A 16,813-nucleotide genomic window follows, 5' to 3' on the forward strand; every position below is an offset into this window, starting at 1 on the left:
CTCTTTCTTTGGTCACTTTGAGGTATAGACTGAAGTCAAAGGGTATGCAATTTAATGACTTTGGGGGCGTAGTAATAAAATAAATAGTAATAAAATGCTTTTCAGAATGGTCGGACCATTCGCAACTCCACCAGTAGTGCATTAATGTACTTGTTTTCCCACAGCCCCTCCAGGATTTGTCATTTTCCCTTTTTTATTAAATCAATTTTGCAAAACAAAATAAAATAGGTTTTCTAGCATGTAAATAAACTTCTTGTGCTTGTTGATCTATTAACCAAGAATTTGATCAGGGTATATCACTCTACCAAAACCTGATCATCTTTGGACTAAGAAAATTGTTGGAGTCACTTTAGGGTCAGAGGTCTGGTCCTCATTTTCTCAAGTTTAGAAATTTGATTTTCTTAGTTAGATCTTCATCCTTTATCTCTACCACCCTATTACATTACAACATATAGAATTTTTAAATATCACTTTGAGTATTTTGGTATAACACGTCCCCAATGGATCACTAAAGTTGTATCAATGATATCACTCAGATTTTCCCACCCCTTTAGAAGTAGTATGGTATGGTGGAAAGAATACTTAGATAAAACATAATAAGTGCTAGATAAATGCTTATTGATTGCTTAGTTGTTAAAAAAAAAACAGTTAGAGAGGATGTGATTTGATAAACTCTGAGGACCTTTCCATTTCTTAAGCTTTGATCCCATGATCCTCTTAGAGTCCCAGCTCTATTATATCCTATCTGTGTACATGCTGGAAACTCACTTAATTTTTTCATCCAGAAAATGGAAAGAATGAAAAAAATGAATGGAAAAGTTCCTTATTAAGTGATTACTATGTGCAAAGCACTGGGGAAACAAATAGAAGAGCCAGTCAGTCCTTGTTTTCTAGGAATTTTAAATTCTAATGTGGGGAGGAGGGGGAGGGAGACAACATATACAGGTCTGAGTTCTAAGTCTGATGGAAAGACCCTGTGGGAATGTATATTCTTTAATGTAATTTTCATTGATGAAACTATATTCCCTTCTAATTTTGAACACAGATAATAACATTACCTACTTCATGGGATATTAGAAAGAAAGTGCTTTGTAAATTTTAAACTACTGCTGCATTGTGAGCTATTATAATTTTCCTTCCAACTTGTAAGGCCACCATTCTAGCCCAGACCTTCATCACCTAGCATAATCGGATTGTTCTAAAAAGTTTTAGAATTCACATCATCTGACTCTGGCTTCTCATGTCACAATTAAAGGCTAGATTAATTTATCTCCTTACTTCTAAGCTCTTCTTGTTCCATTCCATCTTAGACATGGTCAACAGGAACGCCAGCATTTACATCTCTGCAGCTTCTGCTCAATAACCTCTTCCCAACACCAAAGCTCAACTACTCAGGCTAGCAATTAAGCTTTCTAATTAAATGGCTTCCTCCTTACTTTTTCCAAACCTACATACAATGATTCTTCCATTGGTCAGATCTTCCATTTTCAACCAAGTTAGTATTCCAACACACATCTTCCCTCTATATTACATGTTGATTCTCTCTCCTCTGAAAAATTCTCCACTCTTTCATCTGCCAACCTATGATCATTCCTTCCTGCTAAAAAAAAAAAAAAACCACGATTAAAACCATGCTACCTTAATTACCATGTTTTGTGGCATTTTTTTTTTTGTGGCAAGGGTTTACTTCCCTTGGTATGGTTTGTTTAATATGTAAAAACAATCAAAAAACACATTACATATCCACCAAGGACTTCGTTTTTCTGGAATGGTGACAGATTTGCAATAATTTGGTTATACTGTCTTATTTGCTTCCTCTTGAAATGAAATTTTTATTTTTGAGAGGACTAACTAGAAGATATATGCATGCTACACTTTCTTAAGTTTTATTGATATCTTTTTTATACCACACTCATGACTGCATATATCTCAACATTAAACCCTCTCTTGTAACAATGAAAAACTTGTAAATAAAATCAACTGACACTGTCTTACTATTTAGACAACATTCTACAGTCCCAGTCCTCAACCTGCAACGCTCTACCTAGAGTAGAGATTTTTAACTTTTTTGTACCATGACTGGCTTCTCAGAATGTTTTTTTTTGTTTCTTTTTTTGTCTTTATTAATTTGTTTGTTTACTTTTAGTTTGCAAGATTCAGTTCCACATCCCTTGAGTTTCAAATTTTCACCCTCTCCCTCTCCTCCCCCCCCCCCCCCCCAATGGTGGCATGCAATCAAGTATAGGATCTACAAATACTTTCACATTAGACATTAGTTAGGTTGTAAAGAAGGATTGTATGAACAATGGAAAAGAGGAAACAAAACCAAACAAGAAAAAGAAAGAGAGCAGGTAGTTCGCTTCACTCTGCATTCAAGTTCTGTTCTTTCTACTTCTTTCTCTGAGTGTTGACATCTCCTTGCATCATGAGTCTTTTGGAGTTGTCTTATAAGCTTGCATAAAAGGGATACAGATAGATAGATAGATAGATAGATAGATAGATAGATAGATAGATAGATAGATAGATAGATAGATAGATAGATAGATAGATAGATAGAGGGCATGGGTATAAATGAACTAATGTGATGATAAAAACCTTATTAAGGGGTACAAAGGGATTGTAATGGGAGAAAAGGAAAGGATGAGGCAGAAAAAGATAAACTATGACACACAAAGAGACATAAAAACACACTATAGTAGAGGGAAAGGAGGGAGGGAGATAAACATCATATGAACTTTATTCTCATTGGTTCTGGTTCAAAGAGGGATCAATATAATCAGTTAAGTTTAGGATTCTAATGTGAAAAGACACAAAAACTCATTATAATAGAGGGAAAGGAGGGAGGGAGAAGAGCACTGTATGAAATTTATTCTCATCCATTTGTGTTCAAGGAGGGAATAATATACTCCACTAACTATAAAAATCCATTGTGCTCTATAGGCAATAGGAGGGGAAGGGGAGGTTTTTAAAGGGGGTGGTGGTTAAAAGGGAGGGAAACAGTGGTAAGGGCAAAGGGTAGGTAAAGGGGGGGCAGGGGAAGGAATACTAAGGAAGGCATTGGTCAAAAGGAAAACTCTTAAGGAGGGGAAGGGAGAAGGAAGAAACAAAAACATAAACAGGGAATAGGATGGAGGGAAAGACACAGATATAATAACTGTGAATGTGGATGGGATGAACTGTCCCATAAAACGGAGGTGGATAGCAGACAGATAAAAGCCACAATCCTACGATATGCTGTCTACAAGAGAAACATTTGAATCAAGGGGATACACACAGGGTAAAGGTAAAAGGCTGGAGTAGAATATGTTATGCTTTAGCTAAAGTAAAAAAAAAGCTCACTGAAGAGAATCACTCCTTCAGAATTAGTTTGGAGAAAATGGAAGCTAGTGACTTTATAAGAAATCAAGATACTATTAAACAGATCTAAACAAATGAAAAAATAAAAGGCAACATGAAATATCTCATTGAAAAAACCACTGACCTGGAGAATATATCCAGGAGAAATAATTTAAAAATTATTCGACTACCTGAAAGCTATGATCAAGAAAAGAATCTAGAAATCATCTTCCAAGAAATTTTCAAGGAAAACTGCCCTAAAGTTTTAGAACCAGAGGGCAAAATGGAGGTTAAAAGAATCCACTGATCACTACCTGAAAAAAAGATCCCAGAAAGAAAACTCCTAGGAATATCATAGACAGGTTCTGGAGTTCCCAGATCAAGGAGAAAATATTACAAGCAGACATGAAGAAACAATTTGAATCCTGTGGAAACACAATCAGGATAACACAGGATCTGGCGACTTCTACACTGAGGGATCGAAGGGCTTGGAATATGATATTCCGGAGGGCAAAGAAGCTGGGATTAAAATCGCCTACCCAGCAAAACTGTGTATCACGTTACAGGGGAAAATATGGTTATTCAATAGAATAGAGGACTTTCAAGCATTCTTGATGAAAAAACCAGAGTTGAATAGAAAATTTGACATTCAATTACAAGAAGCAAAAGAAGCATGAAAAGGTAAACAGGGAAAAGAAATCATAAGGAACTTATCAAAGTTGTACTATTAACATTCCTACATGGAAAAACAATAATTGTAACTTATGAAAATTTTCTCAGTAGTTGAAGGGAATAGAAATATATATATATATATGAGGGTATATGGGCATATGAATACATATGTGAATGTGTGCATATATGTTTACAGGTATACATAGATAGAGGGCACAGGACCAATTTAACAGGAAGGGATGATACTTAAAAGGTAAAATTAAGAGGTGAGAGAGGAATATAATGAGAGGAGATGGGGAGAGACAGAATGGGGTAAACTATCTCATATAGAAGAGGCAAGAGAAAATGGTTACAATGGAGGGGAATAGGAAGGCAAAAGGGAATGGGTCAACTTTATTCCCATTGAATTTGGCTTGAGGAGGGAATGAAATACACACTAAATAGGGTATCTCACCCTCCAGGAGAGTAGCGGGGGAAGGGAATGAGAGGGGGGATGATGGAAGGGAAGGCAGGCTGGGGGGGAGGGAAGTTGGAAGCACCTACTTTTGTAAAGGGATGGCATCAAAGTAGAGAATAGAACAAGTGGGAGGTAGGACAGGAGGGAGGGAAATATAGTCAGTCTTTTACAATATATCTACTATGTTATTGTTTTGCATTAGCCACACATGTACAACCTATACTGAACTGCTTATCTTCCCAGTAAGGGTGGGTGACAAGGGAGGAAGGGAATGAATCTGGAATTCAAAGTTTTAAAATCAAATATTCAAATATATATACATACTATTATTAACACTATTTTACATGTAATTGGGAAATAAGATATACAGCCCCTGGGGCACAGAGATCCACCATGCCCTACTGGAAAAGTTGAAAGGGGTATGGAAGAAAATATGGGAGAGAACAGATTGGAGGAGGGGATATCCTGTGGGACTGCTATTTTGGGGTGGTGGGTAGGGGAAAAATGGGGAGAAAATCTGTAACTCAAAATCTGGTGGAAATGAATGATATAAATCAGAAGTTAATAAAGCATTTGAATAAATATTATTATTATTATTATTATTTTACATGTAACTGGGAAATAAGATATACAGGCACTGGGGCATAGAGATCCACCATGTCCTACTGGAAAGTCAGAGGGGGATGGCAGAAGACATAGGAGGGAGAAGCTTGGGGGAGGGGATATTCAATGGGATCACCTTTTTGGGGTGGTGGGTAGGGGGAAAATGGGGAGAAAATTTTTAACTAAAAATCTTGTGGAAATGAGTGATGTAAACTAAAAAATTAAATTAAATTAACAACTTGGGAGATCAGAAAAAAAAGAAAAAAAGAAAGTTTAGTGATGAATTCATGGAGGAGCTTAGAAAAGTTCTTGTTTCCTTTCCTCCATCTTGGCTCCACCTCCAGAATAATGTTTTTAACCACACAAAATAAAATATATAGAATTACAAAGGAAAATATTAAAATTCAGGTTGTACACACAGACACATTTATAAACTCCAGGTAAAGAACACTTGATTAATAGGAAAGAAGGGTGTTTCATCATCTCTTTTTGAAGAATATGATTGGTCAATGCAGTTAATCTAAGTTTTAAAGTCTTATATAGTATTATTTTCATTTATATTACTGCAGTCATTGTGTGTATTATTCTCTTGGCTCTACTTATTTCACTGTGAATAAATTTTTATCTTCTCACATTTCTCTTAAATTCCTCAGATTCTTTGTTTCTTATAAAACAATAATGTTCCATTACATTTATATAACACAATTTGTTCATCTATAGCCAAATATCAATTGAGTACCTATCCACTCTGTTCAGTTTTTTACTAACACAAAAAATACTGCTTTAAATATACTGTTTTACATAGGATCATTTTATCTTTGACCTCTTTGGGGAATATGTCCAACAATGAGATCACTGGGTCAAAGCACATAATTAATTAATGATCTTTTTCACAAAATTCCACATTATTTTCCATAGTAGTTAAAATAATTCACAGGTCCAACAGTGTATTAGCATGCCTATGAAAAGCCAAAACTCTTCTAACAGTGGCAATTTCTGTCTTTATCATCTTCGACAATCAGTATGAGATAAAACTTGAGAATTATTTTAATTTGTGTTTCACTTATTAGTTATTTGGAGCATGTTTTCTTTTGGTATTAATATTTCACACTTCTTTTGAAAACTTTCTCATATCCTTTGACTTTTTATCTACTAGGAACTGCCTACTGTGCAAATTTCCTATATGTCTCAGAAAACAGACTAAAATATTTGATGCAAAGATCTTACTCCCACTCAATCTAGTTGCATTGATTTTATTTGTGCCAAAGCTTTCAATTTTATATAATCAAAGCTGCTTTTTGTGTCTAGTGGGCTTTACCTCTTGTTTGATTATGAATTTTTACCCTATAGAAATGAACCTTCTGTTCTCTAACTTTTAAATAATTATACTTATGATATAATTTTAATGATATTAACTTTTATGCTAAATTGTTTATTCATTTGTAGCTTATTTTGCTATAGATGTATAAAGCCTAGAAAGTTTTCAGTGTTTCTTTATTGCAAATAATGTTATTTCTTTCATACATACATATGTGATACATATATAAATATATTATGTATACATATACATAGATATGTATATGTGAATATACATATATAATATCATGTTACAGAAGGTAACTTCTATGCAATATTTTTAAGGTTTTTCAAAAAGAAAATATATTTTTCAAAAGTTTTTTCTCACTATTTACATAATAATACATTTTAGTTGTTTTTAAAATTAATTATGCTAATTATTCTCTTATTGCTCACCCATTCGTGTATCTGTGGTATAAATCCAAGTTGGTGATGCTGAAATGAATTATGTATGTTCTTGTATCAACATTAACTAGTGAGGTGGAGCCAAGATGGCGGAGTAGAAGCATGACCCTCCCGTGGCTCCGGCTTCCATCCTCCCCAATCCATGTAAAAAGGGGACTCTAAACAAACTTTGGAGCTGCAGAACCCACAAAATGACACAGAGAAGCTAACCTCCTGCTGAGAACAGCCCAGCAGGCCGGGAGGAATTGGCCAGCGCAATGCTCTGGGAGCCGAGCCCAGCACCAAGCTGAGGCTTTAGCCCCAGGGCAGGCCTGACCAGCCGCCAGCCAGAGGGACTCCAGATCAGCAGCAGCTGTGGCTGTTTCCAGATTTATCAATACATAGATGCGAAGGACAAGGTGAGAGACCAGTGTAGTCTGGACTTTCGGACCCAGGAAGTGGGAGTGCATGGCTTTTACCCCCAGGGCGAGAAACCACTGAGACGCTGCCACGTGGCTCTTCAGCTCCTGGCCTGCAGAGTGTAGGGGGACCAAGCACCAGTCTGAGGGGTAATCGCTCTTGCTTTAACCTGCTTGGATCTGGATCACAGTCTAGGGTGGAGGTCCTGGGGTGTGTGTCCAGCTTGCCAGAGTGTGTGGAGACCTCAGAGAGGGCACCCATCTAATACCTCCGGCAGCTGAGAAAACCCCAGTGTTTGGGACAAAAACTCCCCTGTCTGGTGGCAGAGTCCTACTGTGGCAAAAAGCCCAAAAGTCAAATCATTGAGTGGCAAAATGAGCAGGCAAAGGAAACAAAGCAGACAGAAGATCCCAACATTACACTCCTATTTTGGGGATAAGAAGGAGCAAGGCATGGAACAGGAGGAAATCAGTGAAGTCAGAACTCCTGCACCAAAAGCTTCAAAGGAAAATACAAGCTGGTTACAGGCCATAGAGGACCTTAAGAAGCAGATAAGAGAAGTGGAGGAAAAATTGGGAAGAGAAATGAGAACAATGCAAGAAAATTATGAAATGAGAGTCAACAGCCTGACTGAAGAAAATAATACCTTAAAAAACAGACTGACTCAAATGGCAAAGGAGGCTCAAAAAGGCAATGAGGAGAAGAATGCCTTAAAAAGTCGAATTTGCCAGATGGAAAAAGAATCTCAAAAGCTCAATGAGGAGAATCATTGCTTCAGAATTAGATTGGAGCAAATGGAAGCTAATGACTTTATGAGAAATCAAGATGCTGTTAAACAGATCCAAACAAATGAAAGAATAGAAGGCAATGTGAAATATCTCATGGGAAAAACCAATGACCTGGAAAATAGATCCAGGAGAGATAATTTAAAAATTATTGGACTGCCTGAGAGCCATGACCAAAGTAAGAGCCTGGAAAGCATCCTCCAGGAAGTTCTCAAAGAAAACTGCCCTGATGTTTTAGTGCCAGAGGGCAAAATAGAGGTTGAAAGAATCCACTGATCACCTCCTGAAAGAGATCCCAAAAAGAAAACTCCTAGGAATATTATAGCCAGGTTCCAGAATTCCCAGATTAAGGAGAGAATATTACAAGCAGCCAGGAAGAAACAATTTGAATGTTGTGGAAACACAATCAGGATAACCCAGGATCTGGCAGCTTCTACACTGAGGGATCGAAGGGCCTGGAATGTGATATTCCGGAGGTCAAGGGAGCTGGGATTAAAACCAAGAGTCACCTACCCAGCAAAACTGAGTATCATGTTTCAGGGGAAAATATGGTCATTCAGTGGAATACAGGACTTTCAAGCATTCTTGCTGAAAAAACCAGAGTTGAATAGAAAATTTGACATTCAGATACAAGAAGCAAGAGAAGCATGAGAAGGTAAACAGGGAAAAGAAATCATAAGGAACTTATCAAAGTTGAACTATTTTTTTTTAAAGCAATCAGGGTTGAGTGGCTTGCTCGGGGTTGCACGGCCAGTTGTTGTTTCTGGGTGTGGTGCTGAGTGTCTGGGCCCGGATTTGATCTGGGTCATCCCGGCACTGGGGCCAGTGTTCTTGCTTGCTGAGCCACCTGGCCAAAGTTGAACTATTAACATTCCTACATGGAAAAACAATAATTGTAACTTATGAAACTTTTCTCAGTAATTGAAGGGATTAGAAATATATATACATATATACATATATATATGTGTGTGTGTGTGTGTGTGTGTCTTTATATGAGGGTATGCAGGTATATGAATACATATGTGAATGTGTGTATATACTTTTGCAGGTATACATAGATAGAGGGCACGGGACCAATTTAACAGGAAGGGATGATACTTAAAAGGTGAAATTAAGAGGTGAGAGGAATATAATGAGAGGAGATGGGGAGAGACAGAGTGGGGCAACTATCTCATACAGAAGAGGCAAGGGAAAATGGTTACAATGGAGGGGAAGAATAGGAAGGCAAAAGGGAAGGGGTCAACCTTATTCCTATTGAATCTGGCTTGAGGAGGGAGGGAAATACACACTAAATATGGGATCTCACCCTCCAGGAGAATAGGGGGGGAAGGGGATGTGAGGGGGGATGATGGAAGGGAGGGCAGGCTGGGGGGGAGGGAAGTTGGAAGCACCCACTTTTGAAAAGGGACAGGATCAAAGTAGAGAATAGAACAAGTGGGAGGTGGGATAGGAGGGAGGGATATATAGTCAGTCTTTTACAATACATCTACTATGTTATTGTTTTGCATTAGCCGCACATGTACAACCTATACTGAACTGCTTGTCTCCCCAGTGGGGGTGGGTGTCAGGGGGTGAAGTGAATGAGTCTGGAATTGAAAGTTTTAAAATCAAATATTCAAATACATGTATATATATATATAAATATTCTAAAGGGGAAAGAATACTTAAAAAGGAACTGCCAGGGGAATAATCCCCAGGCAAGCATGGTAGAGAAAGTCTACAAAGCCTGGAGTGCAGCCTGGAGTAGACAATAGGACTGGTTTAGGCATTTTCTTTAAAATGGACGTTCTGGAAGGAATCAGCCAATCAGAGGAAGGGGCAGCAAGAGCAGAGGCAATGGTGTGCTGGTAAATGTTTAACAACTAATGGGGGGGGTGGGGGTTGGAGAGATATGAGTGTGTGTACACACACACACACATAAATAAAAAAAGAAAAAAAAGAAAAGGGATGGGATCAAAGTAGAGAATAGAACAAGTGGCAGGTGGGATAGGAGGGAGGGAAATAGAGTCAGTCTTTTACAACAAATCTATGTTATTGTTTTGCATTAGCCACACCTGTACAACCTATACTGAAATGCTTATCTTCCCAGTAAGGGTGGGTTACAAGGTAGGAAGGGAATGAATCTGTAATTCAAAGTTTTAAAATCAAATGTTTAAATACATATATATGTAATATAAATATATATATATATATACATACCATTATTAATACTATTTTACATGTAATTGGGAAATAAGATATATGGGCACCGGGGCATAAAGATCCACTGGAAAAGTCAAAAGGAGTATGGGAGAAAACATGGGAGAGAGCAGATTAGAGGAGGGGATATCCAGTGGGACTGCTATTTTGAGGCAGTGGGTAGAGGAAAAATGGGGAGAAAATTTGTAACTCAACATCTTGCAGAAATGAATGATGTAAATCATAAGTTAATAAAGTATTTGAAAAAAAACATTAACTAGTGAAATTGAGTCTATAGATTCTCTTCTCTACTTTATCCTTCCCAAATTTGGGAATAAGGGTATTATCTTTTGAGAGAATATGGTGCATTTTTTTTCATATACTAGATTGAAAAGACATTCTTGTAATTCAAGTTGAGTTTTGGTGCTCTACGCAGAGGGAAAGTACTAATGGTTAACTTTCTGAAGAACATCCAGTCATTTTCCTTCTGTGATCTTAATTTCTCTAAGTTGTAAAATGTGGAGTTTTAGCTACATGATCTCTAATGTCACTTGCAGTTCTAAATTCTCTGATATAATCTTTACATAGATAGAAATATAGGTAATTCCTATATAATTTGAACTTGAAACTAACTACTTATAATCATCATTAAGAATAACTCCAAGGTTCATTTTCTTATTTTTAAAATTGTCACTATTAAGCCTTTTAAAAACAAGGTTCCATAAGCTAATAAGCATGAATGAAGTCACACACATTATCTAATTTTAATAAGTCCATGGAGTAAATATAATTTACTAATGAAAAGGATGCTTTCACAGGCCAAATTAAATTAATGGATAATAATTTTACCAGAGGTATGACAAATTATTCTCTACAAGTGCTATAAAATTTTATGTAAACTCTACTAAATATTAGGTATTTTATGCAATTAAAATACAACTTATAAATAAGTAATATTTTTCAGAAAGTCTGTACTATTTCAGAAATAAGCCAACACATAATTACTATCAAGTTCATACATTAACATTTGAAGCTGATGTCTAGAATGATCCTATATATATTTATATAGTCTGGAATTGAAAAGTACAATTATTATTTAATTAGCTACTTCCAAGCCAAAGTTAACAGTTGTTTAGAAATGAGGCTCATTACATGATTCCATAAATACACACTGTAATAAAGTACATTACCACACAGCTGTATAAACATATTTACTAGACACACATTCTTTTACCACAGGTGAACATTTTCCATTATAGACATTACTACTATATGCATCCCCAATTGAACTGTTTTGAAAATTAATAGAAAGGACAAAATATTTTCTAAAATTTACATTTATAAAAATGCTATTTTAAAATAAAATTTACTGAACTGGCCATTTTTCCTTTAAGTTTATTTTTAAAATATCTTTATGTAAAAAATAGCATAAGTAATTAAGTTTGCAATAAAGGCTGTTAAGTTATTTGATTAGCATTTCTCATCAAACTTGTAACTTTCTGAGACTTAGCAGAGCTTTCTAGGATTTCTAGATCTATACCCAAAGAAATCTAAGAGGTATCCTACTTATTTAAAATGTGGTCATTAATTGTTGTTCAGTCATTTTTTTGTGTCCAACTTCTCCTGACCCCATTTGGGGTTTTCTTGGCAAAGCTACTGGAGTTGTTTGCCATTTCCTTCCATTTTGCAAACCATTTTACAAATGAGGAAACTAAGGCAAACTGCGTTAAGTGACCTGCCTAGGGTCACACAGCTCTTAAGTGTCTGAGGTCAGATTTGAACTGAGGAAGATGAGTTTTCCTGACTCCAGGTCCAGTCCAGTGCTCTATCCATTGCACCAAATAACTGGACTAATGGAACCATGCCTCTGTCAAGTAAAACCAGAGGTTCCTACTTAATCCAAAAGTTTCTTTTTTCCTGAAATACCACAAACTATTAAATTAAAAGAAAATAATTTTTCCAAGTTAATATTCTGCAAATATCATGATGACTAAAATATCAAATCCCATTTAACAAACTTGCATATACTGCAAAAATTCTGAACTGATTATTTTGCTACTGATCTGTCTTGAAGGTAAGTGGTTGAAGAACAAAGTAACAATTAAAAACAAAAACCTGGGAAACTAACATATATATCTTCTGTCCAGAAAATAGTTTCTTCTTCAACTTGGGATGTTACTGGTTAATTTGGATGGTCAAATAGAAGGGAGGAGAGAAAAGGAGCTAACCTATGATTCTACAACCTGACACAAAGGCAAGTACTCTAATCCTTTCTGTCTTTTCAAGGGATTTCTAAAAGAAATGCACATAAGAGTATTTTTCTTCTTTTGTCTATCACTTATACCCCCACCTTTTCTGATTAGGAAAATGAAATTGGCAGACTACTTTTTTTCTGCACAAAAGGCCTCTGAGGAGTTTGAGTAAACGGACATTACCACAACTCATACAGAAGGTTTTATTTGATCTCAACACTGTTGACACACTAATGAAGGCTGAAATATATAAGTAAAAAGAAAATTGTATTTGAGCACAAATTTAATGTTTATCCACTACACTGTCTTTTTTTGAGGGACTGCCCAAACACAGCTCTCCCAGTACAGAGAAGTTGATCTTTTCTGGCTGGTTGCTAGTAAACAGATGGGAGCCTGAGAATTTCTCCTGTACTCAGATAAATCAAGGACTTACTTGGGTTGCTAACCTTCAGTTACCTTTAGAAGGGGATGTTAAATTTCTCTGAGACTCTCTGATTTCACATAGTTTATAGATGAATCTCAAATCGCCAGCTTTCTAAAAAGCAAGGACTCAGGGAACAGGCATTTAACCAACACAAACTCCTAAAAATCAATATACAATGTTACTTTTTCACTCATCCAACAGAAAAAGATATACATGAACAATGGGAGTAATTTATTACACTAACATAATTCAATCCAAACCCACAAGGATTTAAGTGCCTATGAAGTTCAAAGTACTGCATTAAACCTTGGCAGTACAAAAACAAAAGGATAAACAGTCCCAATAGAATACAACATAAAAAATAAGAATTTCTGGAAGACAAGTAGAAAAATGGATAGAGTGTCAGTCTTAGAGTCAGGAAGAATTTGAATTCCATTTTAAACACACTTACCAGTTATGTGACCCTTGTAAAGTCATTTACCCTCTTCTAAGTTCACTTTCCTCACTGGTAAAATGGAATAATAACAGTGCTTTACTTCATAAGGTTAATGTGAGGATCAAATGATATAATATATATAAAGCATTTTGCAAACCTTAAACTGACATACATTAGTTATGATGATGAGGATTAGGAAAGAGATGTTATTGTTTGTCTTTTGTTTTTGAAGAGGATCAAGGATATCATGGGGTGATTGTCTTGACCTGTATGTGAATTGGATTTAAGTGGGGCAGAGTTGTACAAAGTTGTCAGCCTCACCCTCTCTTCCAGAGTCATCAAAGCCCAGTGGCAAGACAAAAGTCAGGATAACTGGTGATGGCACAGGATGCAGTGGATGACCTTGACATCATCAATGTCTGACCATGCTCTAAGCACTCTACAGCACCTCTTCATGGGCACTGGAACAAACTGTTCTTATCTGCCCATTCTACAGGGTGAAGTCTTCACATGCTTAGGGTAGTTCAACACTAACTAACAGATGGGCTTGAGGCCCATTGGTTACCCTCAACCTGGTTTAGCCTGTCTGCTCAGAGAAGGTTTACTGGGTTGTGGCTGCTGTACATGCTACAGCTTTTTGGAGCTGGGTAGACACCAAAGGTAGATAAGCAGTACTGAAAAGGGCTCAGCAAAGTCCTCCTTAAATACCCCACATAACCCCAGGAAGAAAGAGCACTAAGGGGAGGCAGGAAAGGCTTTCCATAGAAGGCTGTGTGACTGAGTTGTCTTAAAAGAAAGCTAAGGAGACTAAAAAGATAAGGACCCCACCTCTTTACCAGAAAAACTAAAGATATAAACCAAGTTCCTTCTTCTCTCTTTCTCCTCATATCATATCACTCTGGTATCTTCCCCCCCTGTTTCTTTCTTCATTCCATCTCTTATGGAGAAGGCCTTTCTTGCTAAGGTCAACCCTTCTATTTGCACCCATGATCTCATCCCCTCCTGTTTTCTCCAGCAGATTGGCCCCAATATCATCCTTACTCTTTCTCCCTACTTGCTCTCTCCCTGCTGCCTACAAAACAAAAAACAAACAAAAGCCATGTCTCCTCAGCCTCAAAAAACATTCACTCAGTCACTTTCTACCAATCTGTGTGATTTTTGAGCAGATTATTTATCCTTTCTGGGCCTTGCTTTCTCCTTCTGTAAAATGAATAGAGGTTCATTAAGAGGTCTCTTCTAGCTCTAAATCTATGGAAGCTAGTTTAGGCATTTTTATCTATAAGTATAAATCTAATTAGACAAAAAAATTAAATATAGTACAGTAAACTTCATTGTTTGCTGTAAATTTCTGTATCACTTAATCTACCTTATACATTGAAGACTATTTAGGAGACAGGCAGAGAAAAGAGCACAGAGCCCAGTTTTGTCATTTAATTTCTGACACCTCAAAAAAGAAAAGAAAAAAATATCCTCTGTTAATTTAAAAATATCTCCTTTTAATTATCTCCCTACTTTCAAGGATCCAAATGTAGCTATATATACCTAAAGTAAAGGTAGAGAGACCTTCCATTCCTCAAGTTAATTTCAACTGCCCTTCAAAGAGTTACCAAGAGGTAATAGTCCCATTTAGGCCAACAAGAATGAACATAACACAGAACTTTGTCTAGTCTTTCTTTTATTAATAATTTCTAAAAAGGCTACAAAATGAGAACATCATTCCTTGAAGGTCAATCTCAATGTTCTTATTTTCTCTCTGTCTCTCCCCTTACTCCCTGTGCATTTGTCTCTCAGTATCTCCTTTTCTGTACATTCTTGTTTTTGTATAACTGTGACCTTCATTTTCCTTTTATTTTCCCTTTTACCTTTGCCTATCTTCCTTAACTAGTGCAATATAGAATTGAAGTTCACTTTTTATTATGTTATATTTATAGAATAGAGTTTCTACTTCCTTGTTCTTTCAGGCAGTATTGTAAAATGGAAAGACAGCCAGTCTTGGAGTCAGAAGCCTTAAGTCTAAAAACCCCTCTGACATACATTTTAGAAGTGTAACTTTAGGAAAATCACTTAACCTCTCCCTGACACAGGCAAGTCTGTTAAGTCTTGCAGGGCAAGTAATGATCTGTATTAATGTGAACTTTTCCACTCTCCAACAAATAGGTGGTCAAATGATATGAACAAATAACTTTCAAAACAAGAAATGCAAATTATTAACAACCATATAAAAGAGTCCCTCAAATCAGTAAGAGTAAGAGAAATGCAAAGCAAAGCAATTATGAAGTTCTTACCTCACACACAGTAAACTGGCAAAGATGATAAAAATTGGGAAGAATTAATATTGATGGGATTACATAAAGGTAGGCATAGTAATGCACTGTTGGTGGAGCTATGGCCTTTCTGGAAAGAAATTTGTACAGCCATTCTAGATAGAAATTTGGAATTATGCAAATAAAGTAGATGAAATGTCCTTAACCTTAGACCTAGAAGTTCTATTGCTAGGCATAAACCCTAGAAGGATGCCAAAAAGTAAGGATCCAGGAATGCCAAAGTATTTATTAAAATATTTTTTTGCAGTAGCAAAGAACTGGAAACAAAGTAGATGCCCAAAGATGGGGGAATGGATAAACAAATTTCTGCATATGAATGTAACAGAATATTACTGTGTTGAAGAAAAAAAATAACAAATAAAGAGAAGTATGGAAAGATATAGGTGAACTAAAGAAAAATGAAGTAAATAAAACTAGGAAAACAATAGACATTATGACTTCAAAGATACAAATGGAAATAAAAAGGAACGATGAGAAATTATAAAAAAAACAAACTTTGCCCCCAAAAAGATATATTAAAAGAACCCTTTCATATGACTTTATGAGGGATGGGGATCCCTGCTAGTTTTGGAAATTGCATATAATATCAGATTCTCATGATTAAAGATGTTTTTTCCTCTTCATCCTCTTTATTTTTTAAGTCTTTTATAAATGATAGCTCTCTGGAAGGGTCAAGGGAATGGATATGAGAAGAAAACAAAACAATGTGAAAACAAAAGATTTCAATACAAATTTATTTTTTTTTTAATGGTGTGACTTTTGCAGTGCAGGGAAGGGTGGATTACTGTAGTCCCAAAGCCAATGAAAACATAGTTCTGGTGAAAAAATTCTTAGGCTAAAAAGTAGATATGAAGGACATTGCCTGCTGTTGTCATTTAAAAAAATTCGCAACCAATCCTAAATTTAAATAGAAAAATATTCCCCACTTATACTCTAAGGGAAAGGTGAAATAACTTAAAGTGATGATAAGCACTAAAAGAAGATTCACTTAACAGTAATACAAGGCAGAAAATCTTTAGGGAATCAATTTGGGTAATTATGTGTGACCTCTGTAACTCAGTCATAAATCCAATTAGATATAATCTTCTGTTCTCTGTCCCAAGATACAGCAGCATATCAATTATTCAGAATCATGTGTGGCATAATGAAGGACATGGGATTTAAAATGAGAGGTTTAAATTCAAAT

General features: G+C 36.1%; 1 protein-coding gene across 15 annotated transcripts in view; it reads right to left on the reverse strand.

The window, feature by feature from the left end:
* DISP1 (dispatched RND transporter family member 1) overlaps positions 1-16,813 on the reverse strand; it is a 238,302-nt gene that overhangs the window by 121,740 nt on the left and 99,749 nt on the right. For 4 of the 15 annotated variants that reach the window (XM_069062626.1, XM_069062619.1, XM_069062620.1 and 1 more), the window contains one exon: positions 1,437-1,600. The exons of 8 other annotated variants lie outside the window; for them this stretch is intronic. In XM_069062626.1, the coding sequence (XP_068918727.1) occupies positions 1,437-1,469 (33 nt within the window). In that variant the 5' untranslated portion in view covers positions 1,470-1,600. Of the gene's footprint in view, positions 1-1,436; positions 1,601-13,318; positions 13,373-16,813 lie in introns of all 15 variants that reach the window. 3 more of the 15 variants (XM_069062625.1, XM_069062621.1, XM_069062622.1) reach the window with 1 other exon arrangement.

Source organism: Petaurus breviceps, unplaced genomic scaffold, assembly GCF_028583685.1.
Source record: "Petaurus breviceps papuanus isolate PSGF00001 unplaced genomic scaffold, PetGlider_PUasm1.0 90466, whole genome shotgun sequence".
NCBI classification, from domain to species: domain Eukaryota; kingdom Metazoa; phylum Chordata; class Mammalia; order Diprotodontia; family Petauridae; genus Petaurus; species Petaurus breviceps.